We start from the raw sequence: 18908 nt of genomic DNA on the forward strand, positions 1-18908 counted from the left end.
TGCACACAAACACATACACACATTGCCAGAAGTTGCTTCTTCCGAGGGGGGGGGGGCCACAACAAACTGGAGCCTAACCTGGCAACACAGGACGCAAGGCTGGAGGGGAAACACCCAGGCTGGGATGCCACTCCATCAGAGGGCACCCCAAGCAGGACTCGAACCCCAGACCCACCACATAGCAGGACCTGGTGAAACCCGCTGCGCAACCACCCCCCGCATAAGCATATCAGTTAGTTTAGCTTAGTCGGACGATTTAACGCAAATGCACTAAAATCCAAATCAAAAAGACGAGGAAATCTCAATTTGACAGATGATTCTGAGCAATGACTCCCCCATAAGTATTCTGGACAGTTTAGTGAAATGTGCTGAAAAATATACATGTAGACAAACTTTTTCAAAAGTACTTTATTTTAAAACGCACTCTAAGAAGAGTCAATTACTGGATGGTTGGCAGGCGATGAAGGATGGAGGCTTTGCGTCGACATCTGAAAACCAGACAGGGCACAGCACAAGCATACGGCTTGCCTGGTAAACCCATTTTCAGACCACTGCAAACAGAACGATGCAAACAAAGGCTGAAATCCTTACAGGGCACATCGCTACCAAATGGCTCACCTGGGAACCCCTTGTCTCAGCCCAATGCAAGCAAGATGATTTAAACAAAGGCCAAAGGTGATACTGAAACTGCAAGTAGAACAGCTGAACAAAGTTTTATGACAGTACTGTGAAAGGGCAGAGAGGAAAATTAGACGGAATCATATGGGGGAATATGGGAGCTATTTCTACAATAAATAATCTGTAGATTTTTTGTAAGTCTTCTTTACAGATGCTCGTAAGCAGTTTTTTTGAAGGATACATTCCAACCAATCAGGCTGTGCAACCTTTAGAGTAATGTTCTGAAAAGAACAAACTAATCTATCTGTACTTCACTGAGGGACCAACATGAAAGGCATTGGCACTTCCAGTGGGGAGAGGAAAAGAAGAAGAAAAAAAACCCACAAAGGAGTATGCAAGTTTGAATTGTTAATGGAGTAGCTTATTTTTCTTCAGTCTTTAGACAAGGTTCAAAAACATGAATAAAATATTAAGAAAACACAAAAAATTCTTACAGTAAAGCCCCTAAAAGATGCCAAATTCCACCCAAACTCAGTTCTACATGACAAATTCAAATCAAATAAATCCAAGAGGCAAGTTACCTCCACAAATATTGCACCTTTCTTTAGGCTGCATATCAAACACAAGACCTCAAGGCCACACTCCAAAAACCCTTTGTTTGAACATACACGAGAAAAAGAAAAACAAAATTAAAAAGGACAACCAATATTGTCCATTAAATCTCCAGACAGTCATAATTCATTTATTGCATTACATTTTAAAGTAACTAAAATAGATTTAACTAGAAGAAAGAGAGGAAAAACCTTTGTGTGCCCCATTTCAGGTTAAACTTATTTACAAAAAAAAAAAGAGGGGGGGGGAGGGAAAAAAAAAAAAAAAAAAAAAAAAGTCTTCACAGACATGGGTGTGCATTTTGGGTTTAAAAGAATGAATCTTGCAGGTCAACCTGCTGCAATAACAAAACATATTAAAGGTTTTATTGAGGGGAAAAAAAAGTGCTTGGAGTGAGGGAAGGTGAACAGTGATCAGTAGTACTGGGAAGTTCTCACTTTTACCCTGGGTCTTACACATCTCCTCATGGTGAGGCCCAGGCCCCTTTGGGCACAGGAGGTGTTGCCATATTTATGGTTGGTTCCTTCAAAGAGGCTGCAGGACTGTCCTTCCAGCTTCGCTGTTCCCCCCACTTTTCTCCAGCTCCGAGAGCTCCTCAAACACATCCCTGAAAACAGAAGAGGTCAAAACCTTTCTCCCACACACTCGCAAGGCACCATTAGAACCAGGGTGACGTGGGCCAACACTTACTTGTGCATATAAAAGAAGATGTACCCGCTTCTGTCCCTGTCACGCTGTACTGTGGACTCCTGCGTGCGTGAAACATCAAGGTCGTTGTAGGTCAACCAGGACTGCTTCTTCATGTCGTAGACATCGCTGATGTAATGACCTGAGCGAGCAAAGTAGGGTGACATGAAACTAAAGGAAGGGTAAAGCTAAGTGCATAAATTATCACTTTGGGATACTGATTCACAAAAAATGTATACAAATACAACCTTGCATAGGTCTTACCAGATGATGAGCTGCTACCAATGTGACTGACCACACTGATGAGTCTGAATGAGTTGGCAAGCTCTCCAGTCTGAGGAGAGACACAGAGAAAATAAATCACTGCATACTATCAAATAGCTTATTTATTAGCAGACAGTGAGTGTTTTTTTCCTGCTGTCCGTACCTCAGCGTTTCTCTTCAGGTCCTCAGCTTCAGATTCGCTATACTCCATGTCAAAGACATCTTCATTCCCAGAGTCCTCATCGGAGCAGAGAAGCTCAGGCAAAGAGTTGTTGAACTCTGTGGAAAGTACAGATCACTGAATTTCAAGACCACATACAATAGCTGCAAATGTAAACTCTAATGTTATACAAAGAAAAAAATGAACATAAACAACATTGTGAAAATATGACTTGGTTTGAGGGTACACTGTAGCTTCACAAACTTACCTTGAAGGCTAAGCTCTGTAGCTCTCTTCAGATCATCATCTTCTTTCAATTCACGAGCTTCCTGTAAAGGAAACAAAAAGGCATGAGTACATGAAGGGTATGGAGCAAGATGGAGATGTCAAGGTGGTGGATAGAGATCTTACATGCTCCTGCAGGCTCTGGGCTAGTGCTTGCTGGAGCTCCTGCTCTTCCCGCTCCTGGTCCAAGCTATACTGTTGTGCCCAGTCCAGCTCACCCTGTGGCCCATCTGGAGTCTGGTTCTCTTTGTTCTCATCCAGATCTTTAGTCAAGTCCAGGGAGTCCAATACATCTGCACAAGTGCATACAACTGCATTCACTCTTAGGTTTAAAAAGAGCAACTGGAGGCAATCAATACATGTCCCCACTAAATCTGAAGAACTAGTTCAAAAAAAGTGTTCCAAACTGACAACAAGCACAGGCTACACTTCAACAGAAACCAAGGAATAAGTATTAAAAAAAAATCCTTAAAAGGTAACATCAAGGGAATGTTAGAATGTCCAGACTTCATGTGAACTTTCTGTCTGCAAAACTGCTGTACTGAAGGTATGTTAAGACTTTAACCCTGTGAGATGACTGGAAAAAACTTCCGGTAAAACTTAATTCTTGTATAAAAAACATGTGGCAGAGCTTGACTGTTCTATCTTTTCTCTAATTCAATTCAGTTTTACTTATAGCACAGCAGCCATCAGGTTACTTCAAGTAACACAGTTCAAGGCATAAAAGCAGTTTTGTCTTACGGAAACCAAAGACTTACTGCATTGAGATGCAGAGGTACAGGTATCAGTTTAGTGCAATACAGTGAAGCGTGACGCAGCAGATACCCTCACATTCTAGATCTAACTGATGAATGTAAACCTTATTGCTACTCCACTGATTGGGTAAAAGAGAAAGGCAGTTGTGTTTAAGAATAAATTGATAAAGCCTGTCTGTACCTGATGAGGGTTTGTCTGCATCAAGAAGATCCATGTGGTTGCTCAGGTCTGCACCGTCGACATCGCCAAACCCTGTGTCTGGGCTGCTGGTGGGTTCATCTTCGGGGGCTCCTGAGAGTGTTGCGTCCTGGCGGCTCATCTCTAGCACAGCAGCCAGCATCTCGTCATCATTGATGGCATTGTATTCAAGCTGCTCTGCCTGTGTGGTCCGTGGCACCTGTCAGAAAGGGATGCTGCTGCTGTAGCTGACAACATTGCAGGCAGAAGTTGGAATCCACTGGATCAGCACAGAATTACCATGCTTGTTTACTCAAAAGTTGTGCGTTCTGTATCATCGGTGAAGAAACAAACGCTATGGAAAGTTTTTACTCTGAGGTAGCAACAGAAATATTTCTCCATACCTTCTCACTTCTTTCATCATCCATAAGACAGTCACTTAGTCTGCGTCTGCGGTTAGCAGCCTTTCTGGTCAGCTCCTCCTCGCTGTCAGAGTCCACAAGCACACTGATGGAGCTGGTTGACTTCAGGGGACCTTTCCTGCATGTTAAGGTTGACCATCAGTCATAACTGGAGCATGACCCAGTACTTAAATAGGCAATTTGATTTTTTTTTTATTATTATTAAAAAAAAAAAGAGAGCACTTTGCAATTTCTTGAAAACATTGTTGCATAGAGATCAATAACAGTTAAACCTACCGCAGTTGTACCAAAGAGCTGTTCACAGATTGAGAAGATTTCAGTGTTCGAGACCTGGAAGAAAGGAGAGAATATTTGTGCTTGCATAGGAACAACATGCGTGTGTGCCTAGGAGCTCGGATGGCATGACAGCGCGGCGACTCTGGACGTACAATGCCGCTTGCGCGTTCCAGCTGAGACCAAGTGGAGGCCGCGTGGACTCTGTGCAGTGAGACTGCAGGGTGAGGTATTTGGGTATTAGGACCTGCTGGCCAAGCTTACTGTTCAACGACAGCTGGGCATTGTAACTGTACCGCTTCAGATGGAGGATTAGCACCCTGTTGAAACACAAATGTCATTTCACAGGTTATGCCATGGCTGCTGACATACTCTTATTGCCTCGTTAAGAAGGAGTACTTCACTTCCCTGATGCTTACCTGGGAAGTTTACTGAACTTGTGTGTCACAGTTGCAGACTTCCCACAGCACTTCTCACACGAGTACTCAATCTCCTCCATCTGAAAAGCCACAAAAAAACCCCGCTTAAAACCATTTACACATGGAGTCTTCACAGGGCAAAGTACTGTCTAAATTACTGAGGCCAAAGTATTAAGTGAATATGCAGACCCTGAAGAAGAGGTCCAAAGAGTCCTGTATGGATCGCAAAGGTAGAGTTTTCTTCCTCCTGGGCAGATCGATGGACAAATCATTGAATTGTTCCCGCTTTGTGACCACCTCTCCACAACTGCAGTTGAACAACACAACAAAGAATCAACTGGTGAAAATTCAGACACGCCAAAATGAAGAGATGGGAAAGTGCCTTTAAATCTTACCCTTTACAGGTGATAGTGTGCTGCACTTCAAACTCCATATTGGCACCCACGGGGCATGTGTATACTCGAGAGGTGTCAGGCTCCTCTCCAGGCCGTGCCCCCTGAGACTCCTCCCATGAGTGGGGCTCATTCTTCCAGCTCTTGTTCATCTTTTCAAAATCTTCTTTCAGCTGATCCAGGCACTGGCTCAGGAACTCATGAGCATCCTTTAAATACATAGACCAATCCTTTCCTTAAGCCTTAAGTGTAGTTCTGAGCTTCAAACTTTTTTGAACCAGTACATCAAGTTAGTGTGTCCCAGGGAGTTATCTGTGGATGATTAAATACTCCACTTTTTTGAAAATGCATTCAACTGACCCGCTTCCTCATGTTCAACATGGTACACAGGCTTTTACTCTATCATTCACACTTTTATCCACTGAAATTTAAAAATACCTGTAATTGTCATTACTTGTTCTTTTAAATGGCCATGTTTTTTTAAAAACACATTAAAAAGATTAGGTTAACAGACTTTTGACAAAGAAAGGTGAAAATACTTGATAGCACAAGCTGGAATAAAACTTTGCATATCATAATGAGGGCTAGTGACTACTGCAGAAAACCATAACATTTCAACTGAACAGCAGCAAGATATCATTGATCACCGTGCATGATGAACTTCCAAGACAACAGACGCCAGCAAAAAGAAAAAGGAAAATGGCTTACATTTTGCATGTACCCTGAAAAGCGCTCTGCAGTGGAGGAGATTGAACTCTTCACCCTCCTCAAGAGGTCCTTCTTCAGCTCTGGGCTGCAAATGTCCTTCTTTGCGAGCAGATGGGCAAAACGCCTTCACACAGTAGTGTTGACAACACTGACAGTTAGTTGTCAACGCAACAACTAATGGAAGTTAGTCAACTAGGAAATCACAAAGAGGGATGGATTCTCATGATCAGAACGGTACAAAAACAGGAACTCTAGGCTCTGGTACAGCATCCATGTGACACCAGAAACCAAACTGGGACACATTACCTTAGCAGGGCATTCGAAGGGACCTTCTTCCATGGGATCCCTTGCTTCAGCAGATCATTGGAGAAAGACTGTAGGCTAAAGAGCGACTGGAGAATAGCATTCATGTAGCAGGTGTTTCCCAAGTTGGAAAATCTGCAGGAGAAATAGACTATCAGTCCCTAAGAACAAATGCTGTTGAAGGATACGTGAAGCTGCTGCCTGTCACCTTTCGTACCCTTGCAGCGGAGGTTGTGGCTGAGCAAGAATGGTTGCCCTTGGCTTATTCCATCCGCTGTAGTCTTGACTGGGTCGCACTTTCTTAAAGGGAGTTGAGTGACTGGGGAATAGTAAGCTCCTCTTGGAAGAGGGAGACTGGCCAGCACTGGTTGGCCTTAGAAAACAAATACAGGCAGAAATTTTCATAATTTGAATAGTTACAACACACACTAACAGGTTGCAAAGGAAAGCGACAATGCCTCTGCGGTCATGATTACCATCACTGTAACCTCATGTCAACTTGATTAGCTTACATAAAACAGCACAACCAATAAGATTAGGATAACAAGCATTACTTAACTTGCTGAAAGTCTGGTCTCTCAGAAGTGGTTAGGAAGTAAAAATAACCCTAAGAGCAGTAAATCGCTGAAAAAATTACCTGTCCAGGAAAGAATGGCTCTGTGAGAAGTCTTTAGATCTGCTGCTGTAAAAAGATGAAGGCTGAAGTGGTGCTGGACCTGAAGAAAGAAAATATACAGCTGGGATGGTACACCAAGCTCAAATTATGTTTCATAACATTGTATTAATGACAATATTTTTTTTTTAAATCTAGCACAACTCTCAGTTCAGTCCACAATATTACCAATAAAACCCTTTTCTAATTCATAATTTTCCAGTACTGATGGAAATGAATGCAGCAGGAAAAAAACCGGTTTACTGAGAGAAATATCTATGGCATATGAGATTTTAAGGTCTTATCAAAGAAAATCTTCAACCTGAAAAAAGTACTCTAAAAAGTCAAACTAGTGTCATTATTTTAAAAAATAACATTGTAAATGGTTTTTTGGAGACATTACATTGTACCACATCTTGACATGGTAGTATTTTACCATGTTTTATCATAATTATGTTAGCAGTTTATGTTGGAAATGTATGTAAATACACTGCCCCCCCCCCATACTTATCTCCTGCCTTCTTACTGCACAGACAAATGCCAGCTGTTGTACTGCTGTACTTCACAGTGTCTCATTACACTACCCAAGTCAAAATAACAAACCTGAGCTCCTAATCTCCTCTGACTGCTTCAGCTTCTCCTTGCAGCTGAGGAGAAACTTCCTGGAAGGGTCCGAGGTGGCCTTGTTATTGCTGAAACGCAAACAAAACCAAACAACATTCAAAATGCACAACTCTACATGTACCCATTAATGAAAAAGAAAGCCAACCCTTTATTATTACACTTTAAAACATTTTCAATATAACTACAGGTTTTTCAAACGGCACAGTTCAAAATGACTTTAAAGAGGTACTTCTTAAAAGTTTCTGCACAGTTGAATCTTTAATTACAAACTACAGGGAAAATAACAACTGAGTCAGAAAGCACAGACAACTTAATGATCACATAAAGCAGAGGCTAAGGTCTACTTACCTGGACGAGTCATTCTCCTTGGGATAGTCCTCGTTCATGTCGCTCTCAGGGGTCATCAGCCTCTTCCTCTTCTCACTCCTGCAACACACAAATTACAGGAAACTTTCAGAAGCTGCTGGGAATAAACACCAAAGCGAGTCTGTCGCAACGCACATGTGGTTGCGGACCAAGACGAGGAACAAGGAGCAGCAAGGATATCGAACTGACCTGTTCTCAGAGAGCCCACCACGGATGGGTGTGGCCATGACTCTGCTGGGACTACCCAGCGGCTTGCGAGGGGTATTTTCCTCTCGGTTTTCCAAGCTTGCTCTCCTTGATGCAGTCTGACAAATTTAAAACATGCCAACTAAAGCCAAGCTCCATCTTATTGAGTAGTGTACTTGTGAAAACATTGTATAAACACACCATGCTTTAAAAATCAGTTATTACAGAACTCACACAAGACCTAGTTCTTCAGTAATTTAAAAAAAGACACAATTTGCCAAGTACTATAATTTAAATGTTTTAATTACCTGTCTCTCCACAGACGGGATGTGTTGGCTAGAGTCATTCTTGATGGATCGGTTGCCAAGTACGCCACTAAAACTTGCACTTGCCTGGGTTGTCTTCAAAACTGGAGAAACAATCCACACACTCCATATCAGCAATGCAACTATCATTTACATTAAAATACATTAGTAAGATGCACTTTAGTGTGCTCTGAATTGTAAAGAGGTCTGGAAAAAGGTGTCTGTGCAATTAATTAGCATAAATGGAATGTAAATGCATTATATGAAGCAATAATGGGAGAGATGCCCTATACAGGGAGAAAGGTTTGCAAATTTTTATTTTGCCTTTTAAGTCAATTAACTGAAGTAAACATCTGGGTAGAATATAAGAGCACTGGCCGTTTGAAGGTATGGGTAATTCTGCAGAACTACATTCAGTAGCAATTAAAAAAAAAAAAAAAAACCCTAAACTCTGGAAATCTTTCCATCTAAATGTTGACTTTCTTTTTCCAATCAAGTCTGGAGACAAAAGGAAGAGTTGGGAACCCTGCTGACTCTGCTGCACACAGCTGCTAAGCCCTGATACAAACTGATGCATTTCCATCTACGTTTCTCTTCCACCTTGGCAAAACAACCGACCGCTTGTTTCCCGAGCTACAGCAAACAGCTGACAATACCTGCAGATTTGCCCTGCTTTAGCTTCTCCAGGTACTCCTTCATTTTCTGGGCCAACGTAACAGGCACTTTATCAAAGGTGACGACGCTGGAGTCTTTCAATGACACCACAATTCGGATCTGATTCTGCATAGGACCCAACACCACATTCTTCACATTTTGGTTTAGCTGTACCCAAAAAGAGAGAAACAAAGATCACTTTAGTTTCTTAAATACAAACAGAAAATACACTGTTATTATGGACTGTATGAAAGTCAACAAAACTGCGCAGCTCTTCAGGGGAAGGTATAATCACGATGCTGCCGTTTTAGTGCAGCGGAAGTCTGCGCGGCGCCTGTGTCAAGCTGAGGCCGGCGGCATGTCGGAAAAAGCCACGGCGCAGGTCTCCTGCGCACCTGGAAGATTTTCGGGGCGCCGCCACTGCTGAATTTGAGACACAGGCTGACTTTGCTGTCCTTCTCGTGGATCTCAAAGTTGCCCTCTCTCCATCTAGTGGTCCCTTGCTCCAGGCTGCAGATGCGGATACGGACAGCGCCGCCGGTGGAGAGTTTGAGTACTGCGCTAGCCATGGGTCCTCAGTCTGGGGATGCTTTTGGCCTCGGGTTCCACTGTATTGCCCAGTCGTCAGGGAATTTACCTTCTTAATAGACCCCCAACCGAGAAAAAAAAATAAAAAATAAAAACATACATACATTTATTACAGTGGTTTTCAAATCTGAACCAGACATAATCAGAATTGTATGCAAGAGAAAAAGGTAACGCTCTGTAGTGTAGTTTAACACAAAACAAGCAAATTATATAGAAACAAATTGAAAGAGCAACACGTACACGCCGTCACTCAGAAGTGTTCATATCATAGGAGGTAAATAAATCGGCCTCTGTGTGATGCACAAAATGTACTTAGATGCCCAGAGACAGAGAGAGTTCACTGGTTTCATCACTAACACCTGAACACTGCTCAATTATCACTTAGCGAACGAAGGCGCGGTACGTGTTTCTTTCACCGGCGCCGTTCGGTACATTTTTTTCTTCATTTTGGCACACTTCAGGCACATTTTCTCGAGCTAACTCGTTAGCCACAGGTGAGGGGCGGACAGAGCAGAGGACTGCGCTCCCAGGAGCCTCAGACACACACGGGCTGGACGATAAAAAGTGAGTGTGAGCCCGACAGAAGTCTGTCTACGACTGAGGCTCTGAGCAAACTGTTTGCAAAACCCCTCGTCGCCGGGTTCATGATGATCATGAGGAGGCGAAGGGGGCGCGAAGCGGTCCTAGCCAGTTTAAATCAACTTCGGTAGTGACTCTGTCCGCCATTGCCAAAACGTAACGCGACAAACGGCGGATTAAACACACTGTGCGTGTCGTACAGCGGAGGGAGCGCCCCAGGGAGACATGATACTGAACTGTACTGTACAGAGCCGAGAGCCGGAGGAGATACGCGCTCGCGCTCAAGGCCACACACACAGCACAGGAGGAGGCAGCGGGCGGCCCGCTACCGGCGGGACCAGAGCGGAAAGTCTTACCTCTCGAGCTGCACGCGACGCTCTCCGATGCGTCAAACCACCGCCGGTTCCCTACGTGATCCGTTCGCGGGACCCCCGTGCTCGTGTGCGAGTCCGTGATTCCAGCGCGCGCCGACCACGGCTCCGAGTTGTTGACAGCGCTGATGGCGGGAACGGGAAAACTCGCGGAGGAAATGGGGCGCGAGAGCATGGCCGGGATGTACTCTCGCGAGAGCGTTCCCCGCGAGAGGTCGGCTGCGCGCCAGTGTTCAGCTCGCTGCAGATACGCATCGGGTGTGCGTTCGTTCCTCTGAAACACTAAGTAAATTGTCTTATTGACGACTTTAAAGAGCTTTCCTGTCATTTTGCAGTTCTAGTTCCTTGAAACTGTAAAATCGATTCGATAAGTGTAACTCCACCCTATATAATCTATACTATTCTTTAAAGTTTAAGTCTCCCGTGACAACAACGCCTCACTGTGGTCCGTTTACACACAATACACAACTTATGATTATTCAACGGTTTATTTTTAAATACCTAAATTGTTTTCGCGACGAAGCTCAAAAAGACATCGTTGTCCGCAAACGTGCACGTGTAACAAGCGTGTGTTTCGTAGTAAATCGACAGGGGTTAGAGTTCAGAGGTCAGAGTTCCTCCTCCTTCCTGCGCGTCACACTCGCCGCTCAGCGCGGTGAGGCTGATTCATGTACAATAAGGAGCGCGCGCGGCCGCACTGACCACGGTCGGGAGCTTCACGCGATGCTGGCTACCGGAGCGGTAAGAGAGCGCTGCTGAAACGCCGTTCGGGCACAGTTCTGTCGATGTTTTTGCGAGCGAACGGGCCGGGCCCGTCCCAGATGTCTGGCCCTCGGCCTGTACTGTAGTATTAGCCGGGATCCGTTCAGGATCCGATCTGTCCGCCGTCGGGTCAGTTTGTCGGAACTTCAACTTGTGGATGGAAAAGAAAGACCGCCTCTGTGTGTTTGAGAGTTGTTTTTCCACTTAAATTGATTCAGTGTGACCCAGACAGAGCGCTGAACAGAATGATCCAGTGAAATGTAGAAAAAAGAAAACTACTAGTAGTAATTGTGTAGTACAGCATGAGCAATGAATGAATGTAGATTAATTTTTTCCAGTTAGAACTTAGTTACTGTATATTAATTAAGCTGTGTGGTGCAGAACATTTAAGAGGCTTAATTTGAATCAAGGTAACTTGATACTTTTTGGCATAATTTTTACTGAAGTAAATCTTAACTGTGTATTTTTTCAGTAACAGTCAGCACTTTTACCTGGGTACTGTTCTGACTCCTCCAGCCACTTGCATCTCTGCCCATATTAACTAGCTTTAGTGATGTAAAAAAGTGCCAAGGAGTGAACCTCCCAAACTAGGGTAACAATTATTAAATCATACACATAGAACACAGCCAATGTCATTACACTTGAGATTTGTTTGCATAGTACAACTCTAAAGTGTTAAACAATTTTACTAAGAAAATGTGGTGTAATGGGAGCAGTGATCAGCAACCCTGGGCCCGGGCAATGAATTTAGCTGCTATGGACAACTGCTGTAGGTCAGTGTTGATAGTTGTGTGGGTTTTTTCCATGAGACGTGTCCACAGAGGTCCCCGTCTCCACGTCTCTATACCTAGGGTAGGTGGGCAGCCACCAGTACTTGGACCATGGAGGTTTATCTGTCTTCCTTTCTTAGTAGTTGGGAGTTGTTTTGTTTTCCTCTCCTCAGCTGCCACCAGGCTTATCCTTATAGTTAAGCAGGACTATTGATTATCACACCCTGTAAGTTAAGCACTATCTGCGTACTGCTACTGATGATGATTGCGCATTCTCTGTTGCAAGGTACGTGCAGTTACCATATTAATCATCATACCAGTTAATATTATTTTCCAACCTCCAAGAAATCAGTTCAACAATTAGATGTCCGCTCATAGCTCTCCATTTACAGTTATAAGCAAAGTAAAATGCATCAGTCCGGTAATGCTTGGGTATCTTTAAAAAGTCATTTTTTAACCTCTGTAAATTCTAGTTCTTTTCAAACATTTAACTCACTTTTAAAATGAATGACCTTCATGCAAAATGTCATTCACCACCAATGCTAGTCAGTAAATAAATAAAATAGAAGTGACTTGTTGAATAAAAATACACCACTTATGTAATTAAGCTCAAAATATGAGGGGAGAACTTATTCTTAACAGAAACATATTTAAACTCACTTTTTTTCCCTCGGTTCCCTGGACATGGACGAACTAGGTTGTCAGCCAATGTGGACTAAAGTCTTATTGGTCTCACTCAGGAGAAAATGTCACTGAGAGCCAACTGTAACCAATGTAGTTGTGAAAGTGACTGTCTAAAAGTTGACAACTGTCACTGAATCCCACAGAAGAAATCATGGTTCTGGATTAGTTTCAAGGAGAAAAAAAATTAAATATGAAAAATTTTTAAAGTTGCTCAAAGAGGGCGATAGAAATGTAGTAGAGTAGAAGTAAATTTTTTCTTTGCAAATATACAAAAGTTAAAGTCAGCGCAAAAAACTTTGAAACAGTACACTTTCCTCCAGAAATTTTCTTAAAAACAATTACACACATTGGCTGAAACCGCTTGTCCCAAATGGGGTCGCGGCGAGCCGGAGCCTAACACGGCGCAAGGCTGGACGGGGAGGGGACGCACCCAGGGCGGGATGCCAGTCTATCTAAAAACAATTAAATAAGAAAAATTTAGCTTGTGACTATATACTTCAGAATGTGGACGATCTTCACTTTCTGTGCACTCCGTGTGTGACATCTTGCAGGCTGTAACCACAGCCCTGGCCCAGGTTGACAGGGAGAAGATATACCAGTGGATAAATGAGCTCTCGAGCCCAGAGACGCGTGAGAATGCGCTGCTCGAGCTCAGCAAGAAGCGCGAGTCTGTGCCGGACCTCGCACCCATGCTCTGGCACTCTTGTGGCACCATCGCTGCTCTCCTGCAGGTATGCAACTTTTATTTTCACAATCATTGCACAGGCAAGAATAGATTGCACACACTTTGCTGTTGGGATCTTGCAGTTGGTGTAAATTAGAAACTAATGCTTTCTAGTCTGTCTTGTATACCATCAGAATATGTTTAGAATTTGGATCAGTGGACCTTTTTTGTTATTGTAGATGTTGTAGTAACAGCATGAGAGATTTGTACATAAATGTATAAATGTGTACAGTTTTAAAGAAAAATGAATACTCCTCATTAAGTATTCACTTTTTCTAGGAAATAGTCAACATATATCCCTCAATCAATCCACCCACCTTAACAGCACACCAGTCCAACCGGGTGTGTAATGCCCTAGCTCTTCTACAATGTGTAGCCTCCCACCCAGAGACAAGGTAATTGTGTTCCCTGTAACTTTTTAATGTCCGGTCTAGTATTGGTCAAGAATAACGTTTTTTGTTTGTTTTCAATGCTTTATTTTCAGGTCTGCTTTTTTGGCAGCACACATTCCACTGTTTCTGTATCCCTTCCTGCACACCGTCAGCAAGACACGTCCATTTGAGTACCTACGTCTCACCAGTTTAGGAGTAATAGGTACTGTAACTTTTTCCTGGTGTGGTATGAGCATGTCATTTTCTAAACTTTTTTTCCTAAATGTTAAATTCTTAATTTTTGGCAGGGGCACTAGTGAAAACAGACGAGCAGGAAGTGATCAACTTCCTCTTGACCACCGAGATCATTCCCTTGTGCCTTCGAATCATGGAGTCTGGCAGTGAGCTCTCCAAAACGGTGAGCTGTTTTTAAAGTTGTAGGGAATGGTCAAGCGGTGCTGTTCTTGCCCCCTCATCTTGACAGTGTTATATATTACTCAGAGTAAACACAATATTCTTGTTCACCAACAGGTTGCTACATTTATACTACAGAAAATTCTCCTGGATGATACAGGACTGGCATACATCTGTCAAACCTATGAACGTTTTTCACATGTGGCTATGATCCTTGTAAGTATTACAGATTAGAAACTTCAATTTATAGACGTATTAACTACAAAATGAAAACTTTTGTAACAATATTTGCAGGGAAAGATGGTCTTGCAGCTCTCCAAAGAACCCTCTGCCCGTCTTTTGAAGCACGTTGTACGCTGTTATCTTCGTCTCTCTGACAATCCCAGGTATGTAAAAGCTCTTTGAATCTGAATTGTAGATCGTAGCCCTCTACATTAATACAACTCTGCTGTGATGTCTTAGGCTGCACAGACTTGTGTTTAGTCTTTTGCATGTAATGATTTATTTTTGGCCCTGATGACTTGGAATAGGTTGTGTGGTGCTGATGTTTATTGTGTTTGGATTGGTCACTCGCCTCCCCCCAGAGCCCGGGAAGCTCTTCGGCAGTGTCTTCCGGACCAGTTAAAAGACACCACCTTTGCCCAGGTTCTGAAGGATGACACTACCACCAAGCGCTGGCTGGCACAGCTGGTGAAGAACCTCCAGGAGGGCCAGGTTACAGACCCCAGGGGCATTCCTCTGCCTCCACAGTAGCCCCTCTGTCCTTCCCTGCGAATGTTCCTTGGAGAGTTCGTGTCTGACATGGAGAGTCAGCAGGATGAGTCAGGGTAAAGAAATGGGACAGTGGCCCCTTTACCTGAATGGCTGGACACCTGAAGGCACTTGTGACCTTCCATGCTTGTTGAGACTGATTTAACAGAAAGGTGCTTTTAAATATTTTTCAGGCAGAAACCAGTGTTTGCAGTCACAGGCCTCAGTTGACTGACACTGTGGAGCCAGACAGCCTCTGCGGTCTGCTGTATCTCTATTTTCTGACAGAAATCAGGTAGCTGTTTCAGAATGCTGGTTTTCTCTCTGGATATCCCATGAAAAGGGATTTTCAGTTCACTGCGCTTCCGTCTTAAGCAGTTCTGTACCTTCTGTAAAATATAAAGTACCACATCGTAAACAACGCTGACTTCTAAACAGTTATGGCACCGAAGCCATAAATTTTCATCTTGGTTTTTTTTTTTTTTTTTTTTTTTTTTTAAAAAGGTAAAATGCTTTTTCTTGTCTTTTTTTAGCGCAAAGATTTTGTAAATGTCCCACTTGCTGTTTAATATTAATGAATACAAAAAGAAGCTGTTGAACATGCTGGTTTACTAAAGTATTAGATGGTTTAGGGCAAGAAAAATAGTCCACGGCGATGTGACTGGCGCAAATGTCCAAATTGTGTGCCAAAGGCAGTTCTGTCACGGATGCTTGAAGTCTTAGAAGCTAAACATGGGGAGGGATCATCGCCAAAGTCCTCCTTTTAAACCTTGAACCTCAGTGTTGGTTTTCTTATTATAGAAATATGAGGTTAAAGTAGGTTTCACTCCAGGTGGAAGAAATCCTGTGTACATGGTGGTCTCACTGATGAGCAGTACGGAGGACCTCTGCTGTAAAGATTGCACACCTGTATAGTTAATGCTGGAGAGATCATCTTTATTTTCCATGTCCAGAGCTTCCTGTGTGTGCTCTGTTTCATGTTTGAAAACTCAAAAAGTAATCTTTGCCAGATGTTAAAATATCAAGCTGTTGGCTGACGTGTACATTTGATTTTATATCTCGTGTTGTACTTCATTCAGCGGGTTTTTCAAGGAAAAAAACTGTACATAATTCTACACATTGTCTTTATTTTCTAGAAAATGTAAAAAAAAAAAAAAAAAAAAAATTGCATTTTTGAAGTTACAACATCGTGCACCATTCTTATGAGTTTAGTTGACCCTTTTTAGTTTTGTGTACATGGCAAGATGAAATTATAAAATTGGTGCATTGCCTACACAACGGGTTTCATATTGGTACTGTTGGAACTTATAACTTTGCTGGGCTGCAATTTTCAGCAATATTGATACCTACATTGCATCTCATTATGTCCTGAGGCAAAATGGCCATATTGTCTGTAGGATGACATGGAATATGAAATGCTTTCAAGATGCTTTTATGCTTGGGGATTAGTCAAGCTTTCAGGAAATGCCGTAAATACGAGAAAAAAAAATTTTTTTTTTTTCTCCCCCCCCCCCCCACTCATTTTCCTGTGAAGGAAGTGTTCCGTGGCAAATTAGGTAAACCTAATGCTAAGAACGGAATGTGGTTTTGGAGCCGCTGCATTGCGAGTACTGACATGGGACCGGGTTTATGTGCGGGGCTACAAATACCTCAGAAAATGTGAAGTAGAATGGACAAATAAAGATTGCTTACTAAAAGAAAATCCATATCTGCTTGCATTTCATATTGCTTTCTTGTAGCAGCCTGCACACGTGTGAGCTGTTCAGAGTACCTTGCTTTGAGGAGTGACGGGGCAGCCTCGGTTCAGCATGACCTGCCGAGGCTCATATTCATCCTGGGGACAATTAGAGGGAGAACTGCGGTCGACTAGAAACGAGACGGGTACGTTAAGGTGAGGTCGTCTCCGGAAAGACATGCGCACGTGCGGTGTGGTGCAGCGGACTAGCGAGGGACCCCCGCTTTAGCCTCTGCCGTCCGCCGCCTGAAAGCCGAGCCAGGAAGGCGAGCTGCTCTTCTGGATTATTGATGATTAGAAATCGGAGGAAGAGGAGAACTGCTGAAAAGGAAAAATGAATTAATAAGACTGCCCCCCGCAAACAGAGGGGGCTGCCCCCACAAGGATGCATCGCATGCTCTCGCTCATGGCCCTTCAAAGCACTTGTAGGGAATAAAGAATGTGGATGGGAATGGCAACGAGCTAATGGGCCTTTTTAATTAGAGCGATGGAGCCCTTCCCTCTTCTGCGCCCCCTGTGCTCCTCACCTCTCCTTTCCCGCCCTTCCTCTCCCCGTTTTCTGAGGCCGCATCCAGTAAACTGCAGTAATGAATGTTTTATGGCAAAGGCTCGGAAATGCGAGAAGGGATGAGCACGAAGCGCAAAGGGCTGTGCCGGCTTGGAGCTGACTGGTGGCCCGTTTCGAACCAGCTGAGTTGGAGGAATGCCACGGGAGATACAGGAGGGTGGGGCCCCTAAAGTCAAACCCATGTCTATATTCACACTGAGGTTCCCCTCCTTCTCACATATGCCGTTAAGCAGTTCTGACTGATAGTCGCAAATATTCAGTGTGTATTTGCATATGAAACAGGCATAGTTTGTGTCATAGTCACAACAGAAATAGTTTTTGTAATATGCAAATCCGTACTGAATCTTTGATAAATTGTATGTCTCCTATTAGTGAGCTGCACCTGTGTTGATAGCCTTGCATCCTGCATGTCAGTGTTTGAGCCCTGTTTAGCCATGGCGCCCCCTTCTGTCAATGCCAGGCTACTGCTGTCAGTGCCATGTGTCCTTTTGCCTGCCATGTGGCCTGTCATTCACACATGACTGTGTGAAAACTACCGTACGTTTGGCTCTAAATGTGCAATATGACATTTTTCTGCCTTGATATTCCTTCCAAGTAAATTACAGGCGCGCAAAAATTGTCTCCTGTAAGCGTTTCGAACAATTACATTTCCCTAACCAAAAGGTGACAGAGGACCTAAAGAGGCTTTGTAATGCAAGGAGATAAGAAAAGCATAATAGGAGACAGAGGAGGGAAGTGAGAGACAGAGTGATCAGGAATCAAAAATAGATTGAGAAAAGGCATGGGGGGGGGGAGTGGTGGGGGAGGGTGCTTGAGCGTAACGGACTGCTGCGGAGGGATTGGCTTTCACAGCCTCAGGACGCTGAGCAAAGGGGATGATGTCCAGCAGAGTGTAGGAGGCAGGAAGCCAGGGGCCGCGACGGGTCCAGCTCTCCAAGCCCACTACCTGTCTCTAGATCTCCACTGGGGTGCAGAACCCTCCCCCCCACCCCACTGTGGCCTGGTCCCCTTGGATGAGCTTCCGCCAGGTGAGTGTGCTTTTAATACTTACTTCCTCTCTCCCATCCCTCTCTCTGCTGTGTCCTCTCGGGCTTCCGTCACACCTCTGGCTCGGAGCCACGTAAGAGCTCCTCCGTTCGGTCTCTGATTCGGTCCCGGCGGGCCGCACTCGTGCGGGGTTCCTTCTCCCCCTCTGAGCGTCGAGCCGGCGGACGTTTTGCAGCTGATACAGGTTAACCGAGCTGATACTTGTATTTGTTACAGTGTCGCTCGTGAGGGAACGTCCGTTTTAAATGATCCTCGGCCACATACGGTGAACGTTTTGACACAGCCAGCGGAGGGTAACCTGTTTTCGCGATCTTCACCGCTGTGTTTTTGTGACTGGAAGTACAGCGTCTGATCCCATCTTCGGTGTACCTCATACCTGTCCAAGTGCTTCATTCGTTTGGGGGGTTTAGATGAAATGTACGATTATCATAGTCTTAATTGAAGAATGCAAGTTTTTCTGACAAAACCTATAATCGCTATCGATTAGGCAAAACCAGTACATTTGAAGGAGCTGATATAAAGAATTGCTGTGCGTTTTTATGCACTCCTTGAAAAAAAAAAAAAAGTCACCTTGAAAAGTTTTGCATATCTACAAGTTTTTTTTTTTTTTTTTTTTTTATCATAGGAGATAAAGCAAGAGCTCTTCCCAGTTCTTTTCTGGAACTCTCTGAGCGAGCAGGGT

At 43.7% G+C, this 18908-nt stretch overlaps 2 protein-coding genes across 4 annotated transcripts; one reads left to right on the plus strand and one right to left on the minus strand.

The window, feature by feature from the left end:
* Nucleotides 1–1452: 1452 nt before the first annotated feature.
* usp37 (ubiquitin specific peptidase 37) lies at nt 1453–10912 on the minus strand. 3 transcript variants are annotated; one of them, XM_018735438.2, is made up of 24 exons: nt 10387–10912; nt 9259–9500; nt 8866–9031; nt 8213–8313; nt 7908–8023; nt 7701–7778; nt 7332–7420; nt 6714–6792; nt 6294–6449; nt 6080–6211; nt 5774–5897; nt 5069–5274; nt 4863–4980; nt 4674–4753; nt 4410–4574; nt 4258–4311; nt 3964–4099; nt 3563–3779; nt 2753–2919; nt 2610–2670; nt 2345–2460; nt 2182–2251; nt 1921–2059; nt 1453–1837 (listed from the first exon to the last, which is right to left on the minus strand). In XM_018735438.2, the coding sequence occupies exons 2-24, from the start codon at nt 9430–9432 to the stop codon at nt 1756–1758; spliced, it is 2826 nt and encodes a 941-aa protein (XP_018590954.1). In that variant the 5' UTR covers nt 9433–9500; nt 10387–10912; the 3' UTR covers nt 1453–1755. The 3 variants fall into 3 exon arrangements, with proteins under 3 accessions (XP_018590954.1, XP_018590953.1, XP_018590955.1); XM_018735437.2 differs by having other exon boundaries at nt 9259–9503; nt 10387–10910; XM_018735439.2 differs by lacking the exons at nt 7908–8023; nt 8866–9031; nt 9259–9500; nt 10387–10912 and having other exon boundaries at nt 8213–8310.
* Nucleotides 10913–11029: 117 nt separating this feature from the next.
* On the plus strand, nt 11030–15371 carry cnot9 (CCR4-NOT transcription complex subunit 9). The gene is made up of 8 exons (XM_018735449.2): nt 11030–11142; nt 13169–13348; nt 13621–13736; nt 13826–13935; nt 14021–14130; nt 14244–14342; nt 14421–14512; nt 14711–15371. The coding sequence occupies exons 1-8, from the start codon at nt 11125–11127 to the stop codon at nt 14877–14879; spliced, it is 894 nt and encodes a 297-aa protein (XP_018590965.1). The 5' UTR covers nt 11030–11124; the 3' UTR covers nt 14880–15371.
* Nucleotides 15372–18908: the final 3537 nt, after the last annotated feature.

This window comes from Scleropages formosus, chromosome 21 (genome assembly GCF_900964775.1).
Source record: "Scleropages formosus chromosome 21, fSclFor1.1, whole genome shotgun sequence".
Lineage (NCBI taxonomy): Eukaryota > Metazoa > Chordata > Actinopteri > Osteoglossiformes > Osteoglossidae > Scleropages > Scleropages formosus.

Excerpts from the sequence above, each read along its gene's own strand:
- usp37 (XM_018735438.2), bottom strand. The coding sequence starts at position 9,432 with ATGGCTAGCGCAGTACTCAAACTCTCCACCGGCGGCGCTGTCCGTATC. Across the intron at positions 8,024-8,212 it reads TCCCGTCTGTGGAGAGACAG|ACTGCATCAAGGAGAGCAAG; the intron begins GTAATTAAAACA and ends TAAATTTGTCAG. Across the intron at positions 1,838-1,920 it reads ATCTTCTTTTATATGCACAA|GGATGTGTTTGAGGAGCTCT; the intron begins GTAAGTGTTGGC and ends TTCTGTTTTCAG.
- cnot9 (XM_018735449.2), top strand. Across the intron at positions 13,349-13,620 it reads CCATCGCTGCTCTCCTGCAG|GAAATAGTCAACATATATCC; the intron begins GTATGCAACTTT and ends CACTTTTTCTAG. Across the intron at positions 13,936-14,020 it reads CACCAGTTTAGGAGTAATAG|GGGCACTAGTGAAAACAGAC; the intron begins GTACTGTAACTT and ends AATTTTTGGCAG.